Below are 22702 nucleotides of genomic sequence, written 5' to 3'. Positions count from 1 at the left end.
CTCTCTTTGAGATAAAGTTCAGGCTTTAAAAAACAAGTAAGTTTCCCATTTCTCCATCTTGTTTTATTTCCTCAGTGGAAATCGTGGATTCGGTGGAGGCGTATGCTACCATGCTGAGAAACATCTTCGACTTCAGTGCCCTAAAGGAGCTGCTCTCAGGCCCCAACCGGCTCAAGATCCGCATCGATGCCATGCACGGAGGTAGGAAATGATAGTCACGGTCACGAGGGCATGGGTACTTGGCTTGGGTTTGGGTGACTATGAACACTTTGGTCTTCTTATCTTCCTTTTATATTTTTGTTTTTCAAACGCCTAGGATCAGAAACTTAAAACTAAAAGGTGCTGTGGGGCCATTGGGTCTAACCCTCTCATTTTACAGATGAGAAAACTGAGGCAGATAGAGGGTCGGTGATTTGCCCAGGATCACACAGCTTGGAAGTGTCTGAGGCAGGGTGTGAATTCAGTTCTTCCTGACTCCAAGATTTGCACCATTTGATTGAAAAATTGTGTCGGAATACAGAGTCACTGTGGGACTGCTTGGGGAGCTGTTCTACTCCCACTGATGAAAATCATTCTCTCTGGATCATGAAAGTGGGGGCTATGCCCATAATAGGTTTGTCCTCCATTTGGAATTTTTTCATTAAGAAACAGGAACTAGGGGCAGATAGGTGAACAATGGATAAAGCCCTGGCCCTGGAATCAGGAGGACCCGAGTTCAAAAGTGACTTCAGACACTTACCAGCTTTGTAACTCTGGCCAAGTCACTTAACCCTGATTGCCTCCAAAGAAAAGAAAAATAAATAAATAAATTAACAAACAAGCAAACAAAAGAACCCAAACTAGATTTTGATGAGAACCAATATTATGAAACCTCTCAGTCAAAAAATATAGAACTTTTTTTCTAAATAGTATCCTCCATCTTTCTCCAAGGGTCAGTCCGTTGCTAGAGATGGTAAATATTATCTTGGACCACCCAAATGTCCTCTTTCTTTGATGAAAGAAAGAACAAGTTGGTAATCGACAACAGGAAAATCAAAATGTAGCCCTACTTTTCTTCCTCCTCTTCCTTTCCTTCTCTTTGAAGGTATCTCCTCATTCTTCTAAGTCAGCCTGGCAGCTATGGGTTAGTAATAAGTGGAAACTCAAAGCATTAGACATTTCCCCTTTTTACTCAAGGCCCGTGGCTATTGCTCAGCCTCCCACCCAACTTTGAGTTCAATGGCATCCTTCTTCATAGAAATCTAAGGCTCTACTTTGTACATACTTTGTTTCTCCTCTCTCTCCCTCTGGAACCTTGGACTCTGGATAGATGGATTCTGGTAAGTGATTTTTTTGTCTCATCTGGCTGGAACCCAGATCTCTCCTTCATTTCTCAATCCCATGATGCCCTTGTCTATGTCTACTCTTAATTCTTTTTTTGATATTCTTTCCTATGTAGTCTTTTTCCATTAGAATATAAGTTCCTTACAGGCTGGGACTGTCTTGTGTATTTGTATCCCCAGCACTTAGCAGATGGTAAACATAATAAATGTTTTATCTTTATCTAATAAAGTATTTTTTGGGATAAGGAAGCAATCTAGTTATTGTAAGTTCTTAATTTTGAGTTAATATCATACAAAAGGAATCTTTTCATGTTTTTAAAGGCCAATCTTATGCTAGAAATGTGCCTGGCAAAAAAAGAAGTGTTTAGAAAATATTTTTTGGAATAATTGATTGAAATCTCAGTCAAGGGGGCATTGTTATCAGTGAGTCCAACTTTAATCCGGACAAAAATTCACTGAGACAATAATGGCTCATATAGCCTATGCTTGAAGCCCTCTGGTAGGTAGGAAACCTCGACATCTTTTTTTCCCTCTGTCTCAGGTGCTAATCATGATTCTGATTCCACCTCTGATCCCTATGGGAGCTTGATCTGCTCCATTTTTAACTTGAGCTGCTTTGTTCCTTCTCAGGTACCCTGATAGTCTTAATGATACTGAACTTGATTAAGCTCATTGAAGTTCAGAACTCCTAAGTTCAAAGATTTCTCCTCAGAACTCCTAAGCTCAAAGAATTCTCCTACCTCAGTTTCCCCAGTAGTAGGGATGACAAGTGTGGGACACCACACTTGGTGAACCTTCCACCTCCTGAGACAGGCAGCTGTTTGTATTTTGGAGCAGCTCTCATGGTTAGCAATCTTTCCTGACTTCAATCTTAAATCAGCTTCCTGACCACTTCCTTCAGCTTTTCCTATTTCGGTCTTCAGGGGCCAAGCAAGATCATCCCTGACCTCTCCTACCACATGTGACTAAGAAGGAAGGAGCCTGCCTTTTATCTATCTATCATCTATTTATTTATTTATTTATTTATTTATTTATTTATTTATTTATTCATTCATTCATTCATTTATTTATTTAGTTGTTTGTTTGTCTATTTATTTGTTTGTTTGTTTGTTTATTTATTGTAGCTTTTTATTTACAAGATACAGCATTGACAATTGGCAAGCCTTTTGTTCCAATTTTTCCCCTCCTTCCCCCCTCCCCGCCCAGATGGCCGGTTGACCAATACATGTTACACATGTTAAAAGTATAAATTAAATACAATATATATACATGTCCATACAGTTGTTTTGCTGTACAAAAAGAATCAGACTTTGAAATAGTGTACAATTAGCCTGTGAAGGAAATCCAAAATGCAGGCAGACAAAAATAGAGGGATTGGGAATTCTATGTAGTGTTCATAGTCATCTCCCAGAGTTCTTTTGCTGGGTGTAGCTGGTTCAGTTCATTACTGCTCTATTGGAACTGATTTGGTTCATCTCATTGTTGAAGAGGGCCTTATCCATCAGAATTGATCATCATATAGTATTGTTGTTGAAGTATATAATGATAAGAAGAAAGGAGCCTGCCTTTTAAACCTGAGGACCTCCTTGATTAAATTACTGATGTTCTTACCAAGAGACCCTTTTGAGACTTTCCCCGTTTATTCCAGTGCTACTAGTCTCACATTAGTCATTTGGGAGGGGGCTCTTCCTCTGTGACTCATACAAGAAAGATGGTCTCATTACCTGGCAATAATCCTTTGTTTTTGACCCAAACCATGCTTCCTCAGCTTGATCTCACATTTTATTTGCCAGACTTGGCTCCAAAGCACTTTCAGTTGTGTCCAAAATTAAATCCATCCTCTAAGATGTCAACTTACTTCCATCATAGATATTCAAAAAGATGTGCCCCAGGTTATAAAGCCAAATAGGACTTATTGAGTGATTTCTATGTGCCTGCCATTTAGGATGCTGGGGTCTGGCTAATAAGATGATCTTGGGCCAGAAAACTTTTGCCCTGTCCTGTGAGCCCTCGGGGGCTTCGGAAGATGAACTGGTGCCAGTGAATAGTTGTGAAATAACAGGGCCCAGGGAGCAACTGAGCAAGTAGTTGTGAAGTCCAAAGAATGGAGCTATGAATTCATCTGTCAAATGAATCACCAAATCTAGGGGCGAGGCAGGAAAAGGAGGCATCAGAGATTTGAATAGGATTTTATTCTTCCTTCCCCGCCCCGTTATATGTCCAAATTTTTTTTAGTATTAATTTTTACAAGATTTTGAATTCCAAAATTTTTTCCCTTCCCCTTCCAAAGATGGTAGGCGATTTAATATAGTTTATACATGTGTTGTCATGTAAAGCATTTTTTCCATATTAGTCACAATTGTGAAAGAAACTGATCGAAAGGGGAAAACAAAGAAAGAATAAAGTAAATGAAAAAAAGTATGCTTCAGTATCCATCAGTTCTTTAGCTGGATTTTGGATAGCATTTTCTTTTGTGAGTCCTTTGTACATGTCTTGATCGTTGTGTTGCTAAGAAGAGCTGCGTCCTTCATAGTTGATCATCACACTGTATACAGTGTTTTCCTGGTTCTGCTCATTTCACTTTGCATCGGTCGGTACAAGTGGTGATTTCTTTGAAAATTATTCATTCAAATCCTCTGTGAACAAATCAACTCAACAAACATTTACTATACACCTACTGTGTGTCAAACATTTTGCTAAGTGATGAGATACAGTGAAAGGGACCTTTCAGGGGGTAAAGATTATTTTTGTCTTAGGATCCTTGGTGGCTAGCATAGTATCTGGCACATAGAAGGCACTTAACAAGGCTTATTGGATTGGATGGATTTAAACTCTTGATTTTGTTAATTAACATTCCATGCACGTATATGGCCTTTCCCCCCCTCCAACTGTATTGGAAGCTTCTTTACCCAAGGTAAGAGTATAAAACTTCTACCTGTTTCCAATAGCTTTGATCAGTCAGCCAGGCAATGAGTATTTATTAAGGGCCTACTATGTGCCATATTGCTGTCTGCTGAGAATACAAAGGCAAAAGTAACAGTTCCTGCCTTCAAGGAGCTTGTATTCTCTGGATAAGAATCCAAGCATTGATGAAACATATGAAGAGCAAATAAAACATTTGCAGTTTTACATGCGATCATCTTTTTCATTATGTTAAAATATGGAAATGCTCATTTTATTCCTTAGGTTTAAAAATAAAATAAATGAAAATTTAAAAAAAGAAAAGAGAAGGAATGAGTGAATTTCACTTAAAGATGTTAATTTTCACGATTGGCTTGTTTTCCTTTCCTGCCTTGTCTAGTTGTGGGGCCGTATGTTAAAAAGATCTTGTGTGAAGAGCTTGGTGCTCCTGCCAACTCAGCTGTCAACTGTGTCCCTCTGGAGGACTTTGGGGGCCACCACCCTGACCCGAACCTGACCTACGCATCTGATCTGGTGGAGACCATGAAGAGTGGAGAGCATGACTTTGGTGCTGCCTTTGATGGAGACGGGGTGAGTCGATTCCTTTCAGTTCTAGCCTTTATCTCGCTGCCAGGAGCTGGGCTCGATGTCATGGGTTTGAAAATAAGGGCACACCGTCAGGGTAGGTCCTAGTGCTTCCATTCTGATGGGGGAAATCATATGCACATAGTAAATCCTACTATGGAAACAATAGGGGGACAGCATTGACACTTGTGGTGGGGGTGAGATTGAATTCTGAAGGACTTTGGGGAGATCCTAGAAGGTGGAGAGGATGAACATTTACCATTTATTGACCTCGCCCCCTCCCCTTCTAAAATAAAACATGGTGCAGGCTGGGTTTTACCCCAGAATGGGAAGAGCTCATGCATTCACCCCTTCACTTCTGGTCCTCCTGGCTCTGTGACCTTGAGCCAGCCCACAATGCATGGCAGACTGGCAGAGATGTCCAAGGTTCTCTAGTGCCACCTTTGCCCGTCTCTGGAAGAGATGGTAACCAGCCTGGTATCTGCAGGGAAATCTTTAGAGCTAGCATGTCCTGGGGTCAAATCCTACCTCTGACATATATGAGAGTTGTGACTCTGGGTGAGTTATTTCTCATCTCAGGAAACTCTCTAAGGCTTACGGATTGCCGAGCAGACATTGATCTGCCTTGGTGGAGGGAGTTTCTTCATCCCGGAGATCTCCATGCCCATGAAATCGCAAGTTGGGACCAAAAAGAAATTCCCTTTTGTGTTTGTACCTCCAGTGCTTAGCACAGTACTTGGCACATTGTAAGGTTTGGTTTTTTTTTTAATTTTAAATTTATCCTTTTATTCTTTCATATTAAATACAAAAATAATTTTAAACATTGTTTTTTTTTTTTTTAATTTGAGTTCCAAATTCTCTCCTTCCTTTCCCCACTTCTTGAGAAGGCAAAACTTTGGTCTAGATTATACACTTGAGGTCCCACAATACACGTATGATTCCATTATTGCTGTTATTTCTCTGGTAGTGGATAAAACATTGTAAGTTTTTAACATAGCTTTTTATTTGTTCATTCTTTTCTCTTAACTGAGCTGAAGAATTGATCCTTTAATTTTCCCATTTGCCCAATTCCCACAGAAGCTACTTGTTTTTTCCTTAAAACTTAATGCTAAGCAAGATGTTTTCAGATCCAGACTAAAGGACTTCTGAGGTTATGGCGGCCCATTCTCTTCATTGTATAGAAGGGGAAACTGCTGTCCAGAGAGATTGGGGGTCATAGATTTGGAACCTGAAAGGACCCAGAAGGCCAGGGGGGACTTAATAATTGAAAGAGATAAATGCTTAGAGAGCAGCTGGAGTATATTTTGAACTCAGATCTTTGGTATATCCTTTCTAATACAACATGCTCCTCCTTCCCACACCTTTTCGTGAGTGAATACGAAACAGCTTATCTTTAAAAAAAAAAAAAAGAAAAGAAATAAACGAAGTATTTTTTAGCACTTCCTGTAGAAAAAGCCCTGTGCTCAGTCCTGGGGTTACAGCCAGGACATCAGAGCTCACAGGAAGCTCACCCTCTAGAAAATGACTGAGATAGTGATCTTTTCATAATCATACTTTACCTATTGGGTCTCAGAGACACTCTTCAGTAACTGTTGTCAGAATGATAACGATGACTAACATTTATCTAGGACTTGCCTTGTTTTGGGCACTGTGATTAGCTCTTTACAATTCTTTTTGATTCATACCATAACCTTGGGAAATAAGTGATATGATTATTGCCACTTTACAGATGAGGAAACTAAGGCAGTCAGAGCTTAAGTGACTTGTCCAGGATCTCCTGCCTAGTAACTATCTGAGGCTGGATTCCTGACTCCAAGCCCCCTCGCTGCCTCCAGACAGTCCCTTGGGGAGGCTTTGTCCTGAGCTCTTAGCAGAGTCCCACGGCCTACTGGATTGGAGGCAGAGCCTTCTGCAAATAGAGATCCCATCTTTAAAGAAATCTACATCCCAGTTTCAATTGGACAGAAAATGTCATCTGCAACCAGAGAAAGAACTGAGGAGACTGTTTCTTTTTTTTTTTGCTGGGACAATAGGGGACAAGTAACTTACCCGGGTCACACAGCTAGGAAGTGTTAAGTGTCTAAGTCCAGATTTGAACTCGGGTCCTCCTGCCCTCAGAACTGGAGACTGAATGTAAATGCACACATGCCACGTTCACTTGTTTTTTTTCTGTTTTTTTATGTCTCCCATGGGTTTCCCCTTTGGCTCTGATTTTTCTCCCTAACATAATTCATAAAACAATGTATATTAAAAATAAACTAAAAAAAAAATAAAGAAATTTGCTTTTAAACAAAAGGAAAGAGAGAAAGATCTGCTTTCTTTCCATAAAGGATGGCTTCAGGGACCAGCAAACTGGGTAAACATCTCTTACTCCTTCTGTCATCAAGGTCTCATTTCTTCTAGGCCAGAGGCATGGTGGGTTTCTGAGACGGGAAAAGGTCTTTGGGGTTAAAGGTTAGCAGGTCCTGAGAGGCAGCGGGAGAGAAGAGAGCTTTCAGCTCTCACTGAGTTTGTTTCTGCATTTTAATTGAAAACATTTTCCAAAGTGTACGCCATTGATGGAAGGCTTGGCACGGTGGGTGCTATAAAAACCCAGTGAGCAACAAACGTCCAACGGAGAAGGAATTTATCCATTTTCCATTTTATAATTTTATTGCGAAAAATTATTTTTGCTGAAGCCAGGCCCCTCCGTCCCCTTTTTAAAATGTTCATACAGTTTGATGCAGATGCCTTCCTTTCAATGCCCTTTCTCCCAAAGGATCGAAACATGATTCTGGGAAAGCACGGATTCTTTGTTAACCCTTCGGATTCCGTGGCCGTCATCGCCGCCAACATCTTCAGCATTCCGTATTTTCAGCAGACGGGCGTTCGGGGTTTTGCCCGCAGCATGCCCACCAGCGGGGCCCTGGACCGGTGAGTGCCCCCGCCTCAGGAAGGGCTTGGATTTGGAGGGAGGGCAGAGCAAGCCCAGCATCCCCAGCATCCCTGCACTGAACCCAGCAAGCAATTCTGACAACTTCCGTTCACCCAGAATGGGAAGGACTGCTTAGCTGCAGCCACCCAGCAACCTCTAGGATCACCCATAATGCTCCACGGGGCTTTTGTAGCCCTTTCCTACCTCTCCAGGGATCCCGACTCTGTGGTCCAACAACACTTGTCTCCTAGCTGTTGTGCCCACAGGAGGCTCTGGCTCCTAACTCCATTCACACCTTTTCCCTGGGGATCCTTCCACACCTGGAATGCTCTCCCTCCTCTCCCCACTGAGGAGAAAGGGAGGGTCTGAGTGGCTGCTATTTCTCATGTTTGGTTTATGGGCCCCACTCAGCTTATCCAGCATATAATGGGAACTCTACGGCATTTCCAAAAATGTTTATTTGAAGCACACTGAAAGGCCACATTTCCCTAAATGGTTATATAAAGCTCTTTGGTCTACAAAGCATCTTATATAGTATCTCAGTCCTCCCGGAGATAGGTGCTATTATTACTGTACTTTGCACATGAGAAAACTGAGTCAGACGGAGGTTAAGTTAATTGCTCAAGGTCAGTCTGTCAGTTAAGAAATATTTATTAGGCATGTGCCAGGCTTTGTGCTAATTCTTGGAGCTAGAAAAAGAGGCATAAGATAGTCCCTGCCCAAGAGCTTACTATTTAATGTAACATGTAAACAAATACACACACACACACACACACAATATACACACATATGTGTGTATAAATATATATTTATGTAAGGAGTAAGAAGGCTGGTCATGCAATAGCAAGTGCATGAGCATTCCTGTGGAGTAATGGCTCTTTTTCTTGACCACCTCCTTCCCCAATGGGGACAGTACAGACTGTTGTGCTCATAGAATTGGGTCCGCTCCTGTATGTTATCAGCTCAGGGGGTGCTGGGGCTAAAGTGACCGGGACTCCCCTCCTTCCCATGAATCCTCTCTCCATCCCAACGTGATGCAATTTTCCCGGGCCTCTGCAGGGTGGCCAACGCTACAAAGATCACTTTGTATGAAACTCCAACGGGCTGGAAGTTTTTTGGGAATCTGATGGACGCAAACAAGCTGTCCCTCTGTGGGGAGGAGAGCTTCGGCACGGGTAAGTCAACGTTGCTGCTCTGTAAACACTGTGCCTGTGAAAGATTAGACTGCTAGTGGCCGGACAGAAATAGCCACTGGGCTGGATGCCCCTTCCGTGGAGGGCCCATTTATTTATAACTGCCCTGGCTGACATCTCCCCATCTGAAAAGCTCCCCCCACGTTGATTGCCCAGAAAACGTGTTCCTCATGTACACCCCATCGTCAAGTGCAGGAAGTTTGGGGCCTCCCCCACCCGTCCCCGAGCCCAAACACATTCTTCATCCTCCTGGTGGTCAGGAAAAAAATATAGAGGCCGAGGAAAGTTTCTCGTTTTTCTTTAAGGAGCGGTTTCAGCACAGCCTTAAATCTTCTCTTTAATGGACCTAAGTTTTCTCTAACAACAATGTTATGATTTATTACCATTAAATGAAGGGAGGGCGGAGCAAAGTTGCTAGGCAACCGTTAAGGGAACTTTGTCTCGGCCCAGAGCTGCCGGTCTGATTGGAACCGGTTTGGCCATGGGCTAGTGGCCCTTCTACCTGTGGTAGGGCACTGGCTCGTACTTGAAAGCGCTTTCCAAGCATATCTCTTTGTACTCTCACGGCCAGCCTGAGAAGTGGGCCCTGTGATTTTCACCCCCATTTTACAGGCAAGAAAGTGAAGGTGGCCAGAGGCTAAATGACCTGACTGGGGCAAACATCAGCTACTAAGAGAATTTGAATTCAGGTCTTTCTGCCTTGAGGTCTGTCCCGGGTAGCCGTGTGTCCCCTCCCCAAAATGCACCCACTCTTCCTGCAACCAAATTGAACTTTGGAATATAGGATCATTCAGCAATCAGCAGGCATTTCTTAAGCACCTACTATGTGCCAGGCACAGGACTGAGGGCTGTGGATACAAAGAAAGGCAGAAACGGCCCCGGCTTCGAGGCACTCACATTCTAATGGGAGAAATGTCGTATAAATAACCATATACAGACAAGATCGGTTCGTGTGTTTATATGTCTATGGAATAAAATATAAATACAACTTATGGATAACATTGCTATAAAAATATCGGATATATTTCTATATGTAAACAAACATATAAACCCATATATATATATTATATATATATACTACATCATTTATATGCACTTCAACTTTATAAAGTTGAAGTGCATATAAATGATGTAGTAATTTAACATATACTATATATTTATGTAAAAATATATATAAAATAAAAAAAATATATATATATAAAGGGAGATATACATGAGTATATCTTGGATGTATATAGTTGTTTGCATGTTGTCTCTCCTACAGACTATGAGTATATATGCTTATATAACAATATATATCTATAAGTATATGTATTATATAAGTTATATATGTAATATATAAGTACATATTATATATGTATTATATAAGTTATATATAATGCATATGTTTATAAATTAAATATATATTCAATACACTATATATTATATATAAAAGTATATTTATGTATAAATAAATATACATCCTAATGGAAGATATCTATATATTTATATATATATATATATATACATCTATAATACATATGCACATATACATGTATATGTATACATGTATACATATGATATATAACTAAAATATAGATTTATGTAATATATATATACCTCATTCTAAAGGGAGACATTATATATATATATATACACACACACACACACACACACACACAGAGTTCTAAATATATCTGCCTCTGTGTGTACATGTAGATGTGTACATATGTATATGTATTTATGCACATACACACATATAAAATTCAAGCCCTGACTATAAGCTCAGTGCTCCATTCACTTGTCCCATTGACTCTTGCAAAGGGATACTGGCTTATTGACTTTGGCTGATTAACAGCCTCTGCCAGGCAAGCAGGAAAAAAGGGCAGTGTTTTATAGTGGAAAGAGCTCTGGATTTTGCGTTGAAGGACCTGGATTGGCATCCTAGCTCTGCCATCTGTGAAATGTGTGGACTTTGCTCAAATAATTTCACCTCTCAACTTCCTCATCTTTAAAATGAGGTGATTGGTTTTCCAATAAAGGTTTTTTTATTTAAAATATACAAGGAACTGATTCAGATTTATAAGTATACAAACCATTTCAAAGGCAATTTTCAAAGAAAGAAATGCAAGCCACATACAACTGTGTAAGGATAAATGAAAGCACTAATAATGTGAGAAATGCAAATTCACTCCACTCTTAAGCTCCATCTCATACCCTTCAGATGGAAATGTTACAAAAAAGGAAAAAGACTTTGGAAGAACTATGGGAAAGTAGACATACTCGGTCCCTGTTGCCGGAGCCAGGAATGGGCCTGGTTATTCTCTAAGAGAATTTGTGACTTATGCCATAGCGACAGCATGCCGTCTGACTCAGAGAGTACCATGGCCAGCTTATCGTCTCACTTGTCAGATCAGATGTATCATAGATCAAAGAAAGAGGGAAAGGACCTGTAGGTATAAAAATCTTCTTTTGTAGTGAAAACAGCCGGAACCCAAAGGGTGCCACTTAATTGAGGTGATGACTAAATAAATTGTGGAATAATACATGACTAAAGGAACAGTGTCACAGAAATTTGGGAACTGATGCACGGTGATATGAACAGAACCAGATTAAAAAAAACCCAAAATGTATACAATAACAACTTTGTAAATGTACATTCGACGAGGGAGACTCCATTGATGATCCCATAAAAGTAACTACCTTTGTCAGGTAACAAGACTGTTTGACTGGATCAGTGATTTAAAACCTATTTGAGTCGATAAAAATCACTCCACAAAAATAACTGGAGCTCAAAAGCTGCCAGGAAAGGGACAATGAGGATGTAGGTTGGAGCCATGGGTAGAGAAGGCAGATTTGGCCCCTCTGGCATTTGGTAACAGAAGCCTCTGGTGCCTTGCCACTGGTGTAGCTGTTTTTCTCAAGGATTGAGCAAAGGCTTAAGACAGAAATCTTCCCCCACAAATTTCTGGCCTCTCTTTTCAAAGATGTTAACATTATTTAAAGATCTCTAGCAAATCTCCACCACAAAAAGGCCATAGATAGATATAAATGGGAATTAAGACAGAAAGCCTGATCTTAGCCACAATGCCAGGAATTTTGCTAAGTGGGGCCTTGGAATGATTATGATTGAACTTGTACCTTTTTATCTTAAAAAAGAAACAACTTCTTAAAATCTCAGAGGAGGGGACCTAGTAGACTTTAGGGCCCATTATACTGCCTCTCGATTTACAACCAAACTAATTATAATAATTTGTTGGTGTTGCTCAGTCATTTTTCAGTTATATTTGTCTCTCTGTGATCCTATCTGGGGTTTTCTTGGCCAGGATACTGGAGCAGTTTGCCATTTCCTTCTCCAGCTCATTTTATAGATGAAGAAACTGAGGCAGACAGGATAAAGTCACTCAGCCAGGGTCTCACAACTAATAAGTGTCTGAGGCTGAATTTGAATTCAGGAGGACCTGAATGCCGTGATATTCTGGGGGGACTGGTGATAAAGCATGTTAATCACTCCTTGACAGAGAAGCAATGGGCTCAAGATGCAGAATGAAATACACGGTTTTGGATCTAGGCAATGTGGCAGTTTGTTTTGCATTTTTGTTAGAAAGACTTTGTTTTTCTTCCTCTTTTCTTCTATTTGATTTGAATGGGAGCCAGAGATAGGAAAGCAAAAAAGAAAAGAAAAAAGAGTCATTGAAACATGGTTATTATTATTATTGTTATTTTGGCAAGGTAATTGTAATTAAGTGACTTGCTCAAGATCACCCTGCTAGTAAGTGTTAAATGTCTGAAGCTGGATTTGAATTCAGGTCCTCCTGACTGCAGGACTGGTGCTCTATCCACTGCCTCCTCTAGCTGTCCCTGAAATATTATTTTTTCAAACCCACAGAAGAGAATAGATGAAAGGCCAGAAAGAATCACAGACAGATAGGATAACTTTGAAACTTATATATTTAAAAAGAAATAACAGGATGTATAAAAGAGATTGGCAGTTTCACATGTGATATAATTTTCTGCTGTACAACTACATTACATGGGTGCAAACACCTAGCTTATTTGATGTTTTGTGTTAGACTTGTTTTTAAAACAAGAAGTTTGGACTCCTTGACTACTGAAGTCTTGTCCAGCTCTGGACCTGTAGGCCTAAGGATGGTGTCATTGGTTCCCTGTGAGTCCAGCACAAGCGTGCAGGTCCTTCACTTCTTTCCAAGGGAATGAGCTATTGGATATCATGGGGGGAGCTGCTTATTCATTTGCCTTGGAAGTTTTGATAGCTCTCTCTGCCCCGTGCAAAATGTTGCGTTTAGTGGGGATTGTTCTGAAAGACTCGACCATCCCAGCCATGAATCAAATCAGAGAGTAAGTCTTTGGCTGGTAGGAATTGAGCCTTTTAAGAAGGAAAGGTGAGACTCAGAGTTGGGTAACTTCCATTAAGCCAACTGGACAAATACCACTGATACTGTATATGCTTACACATCAATTCCAAGGGCAGGGAGCCATTGCTTCTCCCTCCCTCAGTCCCAAAAGTGCCAGAAATGTGATATTGCTACAGGACAAATGCCTGATTGACCTCTCCAGTTTTGCTCTGCTGGGAGACCTCCAATGTTATGGTATTTAGATATCATGAAGAAGAAATCTATGACCACTGTTATTAGTGAACTTTCTACAGTGTCTAGCACTGTGCTAGTGAGTGGTCAGCCCTGAGAAGTTAAATTAGAGGCATTCCTTTTGGATTGGGGTCCCCAGTGTTTTCCAGGGCTTCGCTTTTGGCCCTATTTCTGTTTAATCTGTTTTAATCAGTGGCTTGAAGAAAGGTCATAGAAACCAGGATAGATAACATAAAAGACGGAGATAGATTCTATATCAGTATCAAGATCAGGAAAATCTCATGAGCTTAAAACAATGGGCCAACTCCAGCAAGCTGCAACTGAGTGAATCATTGTAAAGAGAACTGTTGCGACCTGCACAGGTCATTTAACCCGTTGTTTCCTTGGATTCAGACAGTGAATTGTCTAAGGGATAAGATATAGCACAAGACCTGGTGATTTTAGTTAATTGTCGATATATAAAGGGTTTTAATTTTGTCACTATAAGAGATCCCCGAAACCATCTCAAATGGCAAACCTCAGGCATGGAGAGGGGAGTTGTCTTCCTCAGTGATAATAGGTAGGAACTATCAGATTTGAATCCATGTCTTCCTTATTTCAGAGCCAACACTATTCAATATTATCTCCAGGTAGTCCCCTAGGAGCTCCAAATATTTTCATATACATTTTTAATTGAAACCTAAACATTAGCAGTCATCAGTATTTCAGTATGCAAAGGTGAACAGAAAAGAAGATTGTACAAGATAATAGTAGTGTGACATGGTGACTAAAATAAGCCAGTTCAGTTGTAGACTCATTAATTGAAGTCTAGTCTGACCAAAGATGCTCAAAAGCATCATGAGGAATGAAGGACCATCCTTTACAAAATGCAAATGGAAGAGAGATTCTTCTGACAGATAGAATCTAATCACTAAACATTTAAGTACCTCCTAGCTCCTGTTTGCAGATGACAATTTGTTGATCCTTTCAAGCCAGGAACCCTACAGGGCTTTCACAGGGGGATTCTAGGCCATCTGAAGGGATCCATGTAATAATCCACACAATGAAAACAAAATGGATGAAGAATCCCTATTTTCTGGGTTAAGTTATAACTTAGTGAATACAGTTGGATGAACAAACCACTGACTAAGTACATCGATAACTTTTATCTTATAAAGTCTCGACAGAGAGTGAGCTGGATTGCTTTGGGGACAAACATGGCCATGAAGGAAGTTGTGTCAAGATTGGTTCCTGAAATGAACATGGGATCACAGGAAGTAAAGGGAATGCTTGATGGTGGTTGTCCAGGTGTTTTGCTCAGAAGCGCCCGACTGATAGATAAAATGTTGACTGTTAACAGTAGAAATAGCAAGGTAGCACAGAAGGTCACCTCTGAAGGTTGCCAGCGCTCAAGGCAGACGCAGGACATAGCCACAGTGCACACACAGCACCTGTTTTGCTGTTGACAATGGATGATCTGCTCTGAAGGGAGATTGCATTAGACCCTCCTAGAGTTTCAGTGTAGCAAATGGGAGTGAAATGAAATTTGCTTCAATTCCAATGGAAGCTCGGTGGCTAATCGGGAACAGTTGTTTGGCATTGAAGGGATGAGAAGATGAGATGGTTTCAAGTTGCCTGTTGTGGGACGTTGATGAGTTTTATAAATTAGGTTGGATTTCACACCTTATAAAATCAGAAATTGAAAGAAAGATGAAAGTAACTGGGGTGAGACTGTTGATAAATATACAAATTTGTACAAATACAAATTAAAACTGTTTGTGGCCCTCAAAGAACATACTTTTGTTCTATTTGAAGAGGAGTTGGCACAGCACATAAAAAGATAAAAATAAATATGATAATTTGAGAAGGGAGACAGAGCCGAAAGTTACAGGAAGATTTGAAAAAAGGGCTTCTAGAAGGAGATAGCAATGAAACCGTGAAGGTAGCGAAGGATATTAAGAGGCAGAATTGAGGAGGGAGGACTTGTAAAATGTGGACCCTGCCAGTATCAAGGACACAGAGGCAGGAGAATAGCAAGGAGCACAATTTGAATGGCACAGAGCCCTAAAAGGGCTGTTCCAGCTGGGTCTGGAAAGGCTTTAGATTGCCATCAGGGGGATTGTCTTGGAGCCATTGAAGGCTGTTCATTTAGCATGTGACGATATGGTCGTGCTTCTGCTTAAGACAGATTATTTGGGCATCTATAGGGAGATTAAAATGAGGAGAGAGAAAGAGAATGGAATCTGGAAATCCAATTAAGAGGATGTTGCAATATCTATGACAAGGTCCTAGGCCAGACACCTGGCCACGTGAGGGCAGCGATGGGGTTAGGATCCACACGACTTGGACTACAATTTGGAAAAGTCAAGGATGACCCTTCTAAGGGACTGAAAGGTTTCTGGATTTCTTCAATAGCCAGAAAATTTGAGCAAGAAATAGCTTTAAGGAGAAAGATGATGAATTCTGTTTTGTACCCACTGAGGGTGAGCTGTCTGGGCAGCCAGTTGAAGATGTCTAGTTGGTGGCTTTTGGCTAAATCTCAGATGAGAAACTGTGGCCCAGATGGACAGATCTAAGAGATACCTATATGCAAGAGATTTCTGAACACAAAGAATAGATCCTTGTTGGGTTGGAGTGATAAGGAGAGCAAGTTTCCCATAATGTACAAGATCCCCATCTACTTTCGCTTCCTAGCCCTGACAGACCTAACTCAATTTGGATTTAGCAAATTCTGCTTGAAATTCTGTTTCTAATGATGGCCACCTCACTGCTTCTCAAAGCAGCCCATTCTGAGGGTCAGATAATAATTTGTAGTAAATACACATTTTGTTTGAAAATCGGTATGATTGTTTTTTTGTTTATTACTTTGGTTTCTGAATATGTCCCTGTGAGCTGCCTCTCATGACAAAGATCACATAGCTGGTAAGTGATGGAACTTCCTTCCTTCCTTCCTTCCTTCCTTCCTTCCTTCCTTCCTTCCTTCCTTCCTTCCTTCCTTCCTTCCTTCCTTCCTTCCTTCCTTCCTTCCTTCCTTCCTTCCTTCCTTCCTTCCTTCCTTCCTTCCTTCCTTCCTTCCTTCCTTCCTTCCTTCCTTCCTTCCTTCCTTCCTTCCTTCCTTCCTTCCTTCCTTCCTTCCTTCCTTCCTTCCTTCCTTCCTTCCTTCCTTCCTTCCTTCCTTCCTTCCTTCCTTCCTTCCTTCCTTCCTTCCTTCCTTCCTTCCTTCCTTCCTTCCTTCCTTCCTTCCTTCCTTCCTTCCTTCCTTCCTTCCTTCCTTCCTTCCTTCCTTCCTTCCTTCCTTCCTTCCTTCCTTCCTTCCTTCCTTCCTTCCTTCCTTCCTTCCTTCCTTCCTTCCTTCCTTCCTTCCTTCCTTCCTTCCTTCCTTCCTTCCTTCCTTCCTTTTCTTGCCTTTCTATATCTCTAATTTTTTCTCCCCTTCCTTTTCTCTCTGTCTCCATCTCTCTCTCTCTCTCTCTGTTCTTTCTGCTTCTCTGTCTCTGACTTTGTCTCTCCATCTCTCCCTCCCTCCTTCCCTTCCCTCTCCCCTCTCCTCAGAAATGTTTCTTTTCAGTCCTTCGAGGATAATTATTTTTTAAAGCAAGTTGCGTGGCTCCATCGCTGAAGTTTGCTGGGATGGGTGCAGCTGTACATATTTAACTGAACTTTTGATCTTCTTATTTATAGCTGATTTCATTCCCACCCCACAATTTGCATGTCAGGAGGCTCTTTGCAGAGTCCCCAGAAAGGCTGAGGAGCTGGCCTGAAACCTTCAGGGACTGGAGTTCTGTAGCTTGCTTGGAGGGAAGCATGATTGATTTTGTTAATTTTCTAGTCCCTCGTGGAAGTTATTTTATATGCGCCACCTATTAATTTATGGAGCTTTCAAAATGAGGCTATTGAAGTCCAGGCATCCAGTAAAAACGGAGGGAGAAAACATCCTTCCCTTGGAATTCTGCCCTTTTGGAGGGATCGGCGCCCACCCCCTGGGAGGCAGTGGCTCAGTTTTCCTAGGCTGCCTTTTGGGGAGCAGGGCTCACTCTTCATCATTGCAGCACCTGGGGGGGAAGAGGTCTAGTATAATGGCAGGGAGTCCTTGGGGGTCATGCTATTTATCAGCTGGGTGCTTCCAACTCTAAGACTGTTTCCCTTTCTGTAAAGTGGCAAGATTGGCTAAGATTGCTGGATGATTCCTTCAGAACTATGAGGCCCCGGAGGCCCTTACATAACTCTCATTTTGCCCAGTTTGAGTCTCTCTGACCTCACTCTTCCAAACTGAGGCTGATTTTGTCTACAAGGGCACAGGGATGTCCCTAGGTCTAAGGGCACAAGGACGTCCCTATGTCTAAGGGATTTTGTCTGAAGGGAGGTAGAGTTTTCTTGTACTATAAGTTTGAGTCCCACCCTTCTCCCCACCTCTGCTAGGTCACTTTCCCTACCTTCCTCACTTCAGTTGCCGATGATTAGCTTCCCAGATCCTTTTAAACAATCAACTCAATTAGTTTGTAGTTTTTAGAAAGGGATTTTTAGCAAGAACAGATGAATAAACATTCCTGTGACCCCCAGCACGAGGGGAGCATACGCTCCCCTTTCCCTCTGCAATCTCTGGGAAGGAGGGGCTCATCTTAATGCAGTTCTTTCTAGCATTGGGCCCACCAAGTTTACTTCTAATAAGGTGGGAGCCCTTGTTTTAAATGATAGTGGCCTGGGGGCTTTAGGTCCCTATCCACTGGCCGCAGACTCTACTCCCAAACCCCCTGGTAGTTTACTCTCCTGATCTTCCATAATACCTATGGCCACTGCTTCCAATCTCTTTCACCTCAAGCGAAAGGCATTCACTAAATGCTGCAGATCTTCCGATAATTTACCATCCGGCTGGACCTTCCCCATCTTGACTCACGTGGTTGCCTTTATGAACCCCAGTGCAAGACCACCTTTGCTCTATCGAATTTCTTCTTCTATCCAGCGTGACGCTTGTTCATTGTGTTGGAAATCCCTCCCAGTTTACCGACACATGAGCACGGCGTCCCTTCCTCTATCCAAGCCATCGTTCTGACTATTCTGGATCCTCCAGAATATTCTCCATCTTCTCCCTCTAGACTAAGCATGCAAGCAGACCATCCCAGGCCATGGACTCATGTCCTCTGCCATCTTGGATGCTTTCCTTTCACGTTCTCCAGCTTCTCAACGTTCTTCCTAAGTATGTGGCCCAGAGCTGAACACAAAGCTCCACGCTGGGCAGAGCAGGGCAGAATACAAGAAGGCTTTCATTCCTATTTCAGCTGCCGGGTCTCAGCTCTCTGGGGATTCCCTGGCTTTGGTGAGCCCTGTGAGCTTGCAGACCACAATGAACCTTTAACAAACACTTGCTGGAAAGTGCCTCCCCTTGCTCTGTGACCCCTGCTACCCTCAGGTCCCCTAATATTATAAACAGTGACCCAGCTGACCTTGAAGGGCCTTCTGGGGTCCCATCCAGCTGTGCCTCCCAGATCGAATTTGGGAATCCACGAGCTAGGTAGACAGCAACAGAGCGATCCCGAGTGTGTGCAGAACCAACTGCCGGGGAATTATTGAGAGGAGTGAGCTCACCGGGGCTGGGGGTCTCTTGGATTTTCATGGCCCCTCTTCCAGGGAGAGACTGTTCCTCTGGGCAATGCAGAGAGAAGTCCTCATTAGGCAGAGCACTGGCATTGCCCTGGTTCCAGGGTGGCAGGAGGCCCCCTCCCCCCAAATGCTGCATTCATGAGTGTTTTGCAATTTGGGAACTGTTAGGACTCGGCTGCCTGAGCCAGAGCCGATATTTCTCTTGGCTGGGGACCAGGCTCTGCCCTGGCCGAACCGCTGCTGTCCCGGTCACAAGGAGCTGATTAGGCAGACGCTGAGGGACAGGTGCTGGAAGGTGCTGAATGCACACTATTTCCATCAGGGTCTGGCAAGTGAGAGTCCACTCATGGAGTGTGTGTGTGTGAGTGTGTGTATGTGTGTGAGTGTATGTGAGAGTGTGTTGTGTGTGTATGTGTGAGTGTGTTGTGTGTGTGTTTGTGAGTGTGTGTATATGTGTGTGTATGTGTGTGAGTGTTTGTGTGTATGTGTGTGAGTGTGTTGTGTGAGTGTATGTGAGTGTGTGTGTGTTTGTGTGTGTGTGTGTTGTGTGTGTGTATATGTGATTGTGTTGTGTGTGTATGTGTGGGTGAGTGTGTGTTGTGTGTGTATATGTGATTGTGTTGTGTGTGTATGTGTGTGAGTGTTGTGTGTGTGTATGTGTGAGTGTGTGTTGTGTGTGTATGTGAGTGTGTGAATGTGTGTGTGAGTGTGCAGCTCTCGGGCTTTTGCCTTTTTCTGGGGCTGGGGGGATTCTTGCATTTGTTTACATCAGCTCCCTTCCTGAGATTTTATTGCCGAGGTCCTGGGGGGGGGGAGCAGGACAGCGCCCCGGTGTTACGGTGCCCAGGTAAGGGCGCGGGCTGGATGAGATCAGGGGAGGAAGCTGAATTTAAGGGATGCGTGGGGAGTGTCCACCGGGTTCCGGGCACTGAGATACTCCAAGGGAAGGATGGCCGTGTCTGCGCTCAGGAAGCTCGCGGTCCTAGAGTAGAGGAATCTTGGATCTTGGGATCTTGGAAGCTTTGATTCCAGTCCCCTCATTTTACAAGCGAGGAAACTGAGGCAGGGGAAGACACTCGTAATAGTGACTTAGGCAGTGGAGCTGAAGGTGGTGCAGATTCAAGGTGATCGGGGCTCCAGAAGGAAAAGGACAGGATATGGAGTGCCGAGAGTACTCTGGTTACCGCACCATGACGGCAGCTCCTAGGACGTCAGGAACAGCCGAGAAATGGCCCTGGGCTTGGAGGCTAAGGCGGAGAATGGGGTGGGAGGACTAAGCCCTGATGGCACTAAAAGGACCCTGACTGGTGAGGGCTGAGAGGTGTTGGGCAGGCCGCTTCCCCCGTCTTGTTTTCTTCATCCTCAAAATAAGGAGGCTGGAGCAGGGGACCTCAGACACTCTGCAAACTGAGAGAGCTAATGTAGGAAAACCCTGTGAGGAACATAAAACCTGTGCAGAGGGAGGCAAAACTGTGAGGGGGAAGGCAGCCGGCAGGAAGGCCGTCTTGTTACTGGGCCGTGTCCGGCTCTTGGGACCCCATTTGGGGTTTACTTGGCAGAGATGTCGGAGGGGTTGGCCATTTCCTTATCCGGCCCATTTTACAGATAAGGAAACTGAGGTAAACCGTGACTTGCTCCAGCCGAGGCTGGATTTGGACTAATGAAGACGAGTCTTGCCGACTCCAGGCCCTCTGCACAATGGCGCCCCAGGGGCCCTGGTTAGTGCCCCTCCCGGGGTCCAGCATTCTTCTCCGGGTTTCTCCCAGGATCGCCTTGGAATTGTCCTTTAGGGGGGCAGACACTCTTAAGCTTGTTTTCACTTCCCTCTGCTGTTCTCCCCAGGCTCTGACCACATCCGGGAGAAAGATGGCCTGTGGGCCGTGCTGGCGTGGCTCTCCATCATTGCCAACCGCAAACAGAGCGTGGAGGACATCCTGAAGGACCACTGGCAGAAGTACGGGCGCAACTTTTTTACCAGGTGAGCCCCCTTCAGGTGACTCGGTGTCCCCGCGAACTAGCCCAGCCTCGCAGCAGACCGAACCTTCATCCGGCTCCGATTAGGAATTGCCGAGACCCCATTTCCTGCAATGACGTCCCCCTCCATGTTATCCGTGAAAAGCTGGTTCAGTTCAGCCCCACTGACGCCGAGGATGGTTTGTAGTTGTTTTATCATTGGAGCTCCGGAATCCTTGCACAGGGGCAAGACGTGGGCACAGAGTCCTGCAGATCGACTGCGGTGATTATTTGCTACAGTGAGCAGAGCCGAGATGGTGCCAGGGAAAGAATGTTCCTCTCTCTGTCTCTGTTTCTCTGTCTCTTTCTGTCTCTCTCTCTGTGTCTCTCTGTCTCTCTCTCTGTCTCTCTCTGTCTCTGTCTCTCTCTGTCTCTGTCTCTCTGTCTCTGTCTCTCTCTCTCTCTCTGTCTGTTTCTCTGTCTCTATTCTGTCTCTGTCTCTCTCTCTGTCTCTCTGTCTCCCTGTCTCTTTGTCTTTCTCTGTCTCTCTGTCTCTATTCTGTCTCTATCTCTCTGTTTCTATTCTCTGTCTCTGTTTTTCTGCCTGTCTCTCTGTCTCTCTGCATCTCTGTGTCTCTGTCTCTCTGTCTCTGTCTCTCTGTGTCTCTATCTCTCTGTTTCTATTCTCTGTCTGTTTTTCTGCCTGTCTCTCTGTCTCTCTGCATCTCTGTGTCTCTGTCTCTCTCTCTGTCTCTCTGTCTCTATTCTCTGTCTCTGTTTTTCTGCCTGTCTCTCTGTCTCTCTGTGTCTCTGTCTCTCTGTCTCTATTCTCTGTCTCTCTGTGTCTCTATCTCTCTGTCTCTATTCTCTGTCTCTGTTTCTCTGTCTCTCTGTGTCTCTATCTCTCTGTCTCTGTCTCTGTTTTTCTGCCTGTCTCTCTGTAAATCTGTCTCTCTGTCTCTGTCTCTCTCTGTATCAGATGAGGGAAGATGGAGTTAAGACTTAGAAAATGAGAGTGAGCTGCTTTAAAGATGGGGCTCCTCCCGCCAAGGTTAGAAGTCTTCAGGTAGAGGTTGGTGGCTCCCTCGTTCTCCAGCTGCAAATGCTTCTGGGAAGGGAAAGTCTGGATAAACTCTGTCCCCTTTCCAGAAGGCAAGATACTGGGCCCAGCCCCCCAAGTTTGCCCTCAGGTGTAATCTTGTTTGCCTTATGGACTATAGGTAAATGTTAGCCAAGCCCTGATCCCCATCACTCCCTCCCACAACTGAGAGATCCCAAGTTGTCCTGGCTGATTCTAGACTCCTCCTAGAGCCCCCAGCAGGGCTAATCACAGGGGGCGGCTGTGATTCTCCGGGAGCTGGGATTGTGGAGAGCCGGAGGCCCAGGGGCTCCCTGTCCTGACCAGCATCGGGGCCTGGAGCTGTTGGCTCATCCCGCCATGTTGCCTGGACTCTCCCCATCGGCTTTTACTCCATGGGATTTACTGTTACTGAAAACTATTCAGGGGATTACTGGCTCTTTCACCGCCTTGAATCACCCAGGAGAGAGAGCCAGGCCTGGGTATTTCCAAAAGGATTTTAGAGGTGTCTTAGAAATCCCGGTCACGTCCCCTGATTCTGGGCCCAGGTCATGCAGGCAGCGGTGGAAAATTAGGGGAGCAGACCCGGCCCG

General features: G+C 43.5%; 1 protein-coding gene across 1 annotated transcript in view; it reads left to right on the top strand.

Moving 5' to 3' along the window:
• Positions 1-22702, top strand: part of PGM1 (phosphoglucomutase 1) — a 68984-nt gene that overhangs the window by 37040 nt on the left and 9242 nt on the right. Inside the window, exons 4-8 of the mRNA XM_074265752.1 lie at positions 76-201; positions 4624-4814; positions 7567-7721; positions 8782-8897; positions 20921-21056. Of these exons, the coding sequence (XP_074121853.1) occupies positions 76-201; positions 4624-4814; positions 7567-7721; positions 8782-8897; positions 20921-21056 (724 nt within the window). The remainder of the gene's footprint in view (positions 1-75; positions 202-4623; positions 4815-7566; positions 7722-8781; positions 8898-20920; positions 21057-22702) is intronic.

Source organism: Sminthopsis crassicaudata, chromosome 4, assembly GCF_048593235.1.
Source record: "Sminthopsis crassicaudata isolate SCR6 chromosome 4, ASM4859323v1, whole genome shotgun sequence".
In the NCBI taxonomy this organism is placed as follows: domain Eukaryota; kingdom Metazoa; phylum Chordata; class Mammalia; order Dasyuromorphia; family Dasyuridae; genus Sminthopsis; species Sminthopsis crassicaudata.
Note: the sequence above shows the minus strand (reverse complement) of the source record. Positions and strands in the feature narration are given on the sequence as shown.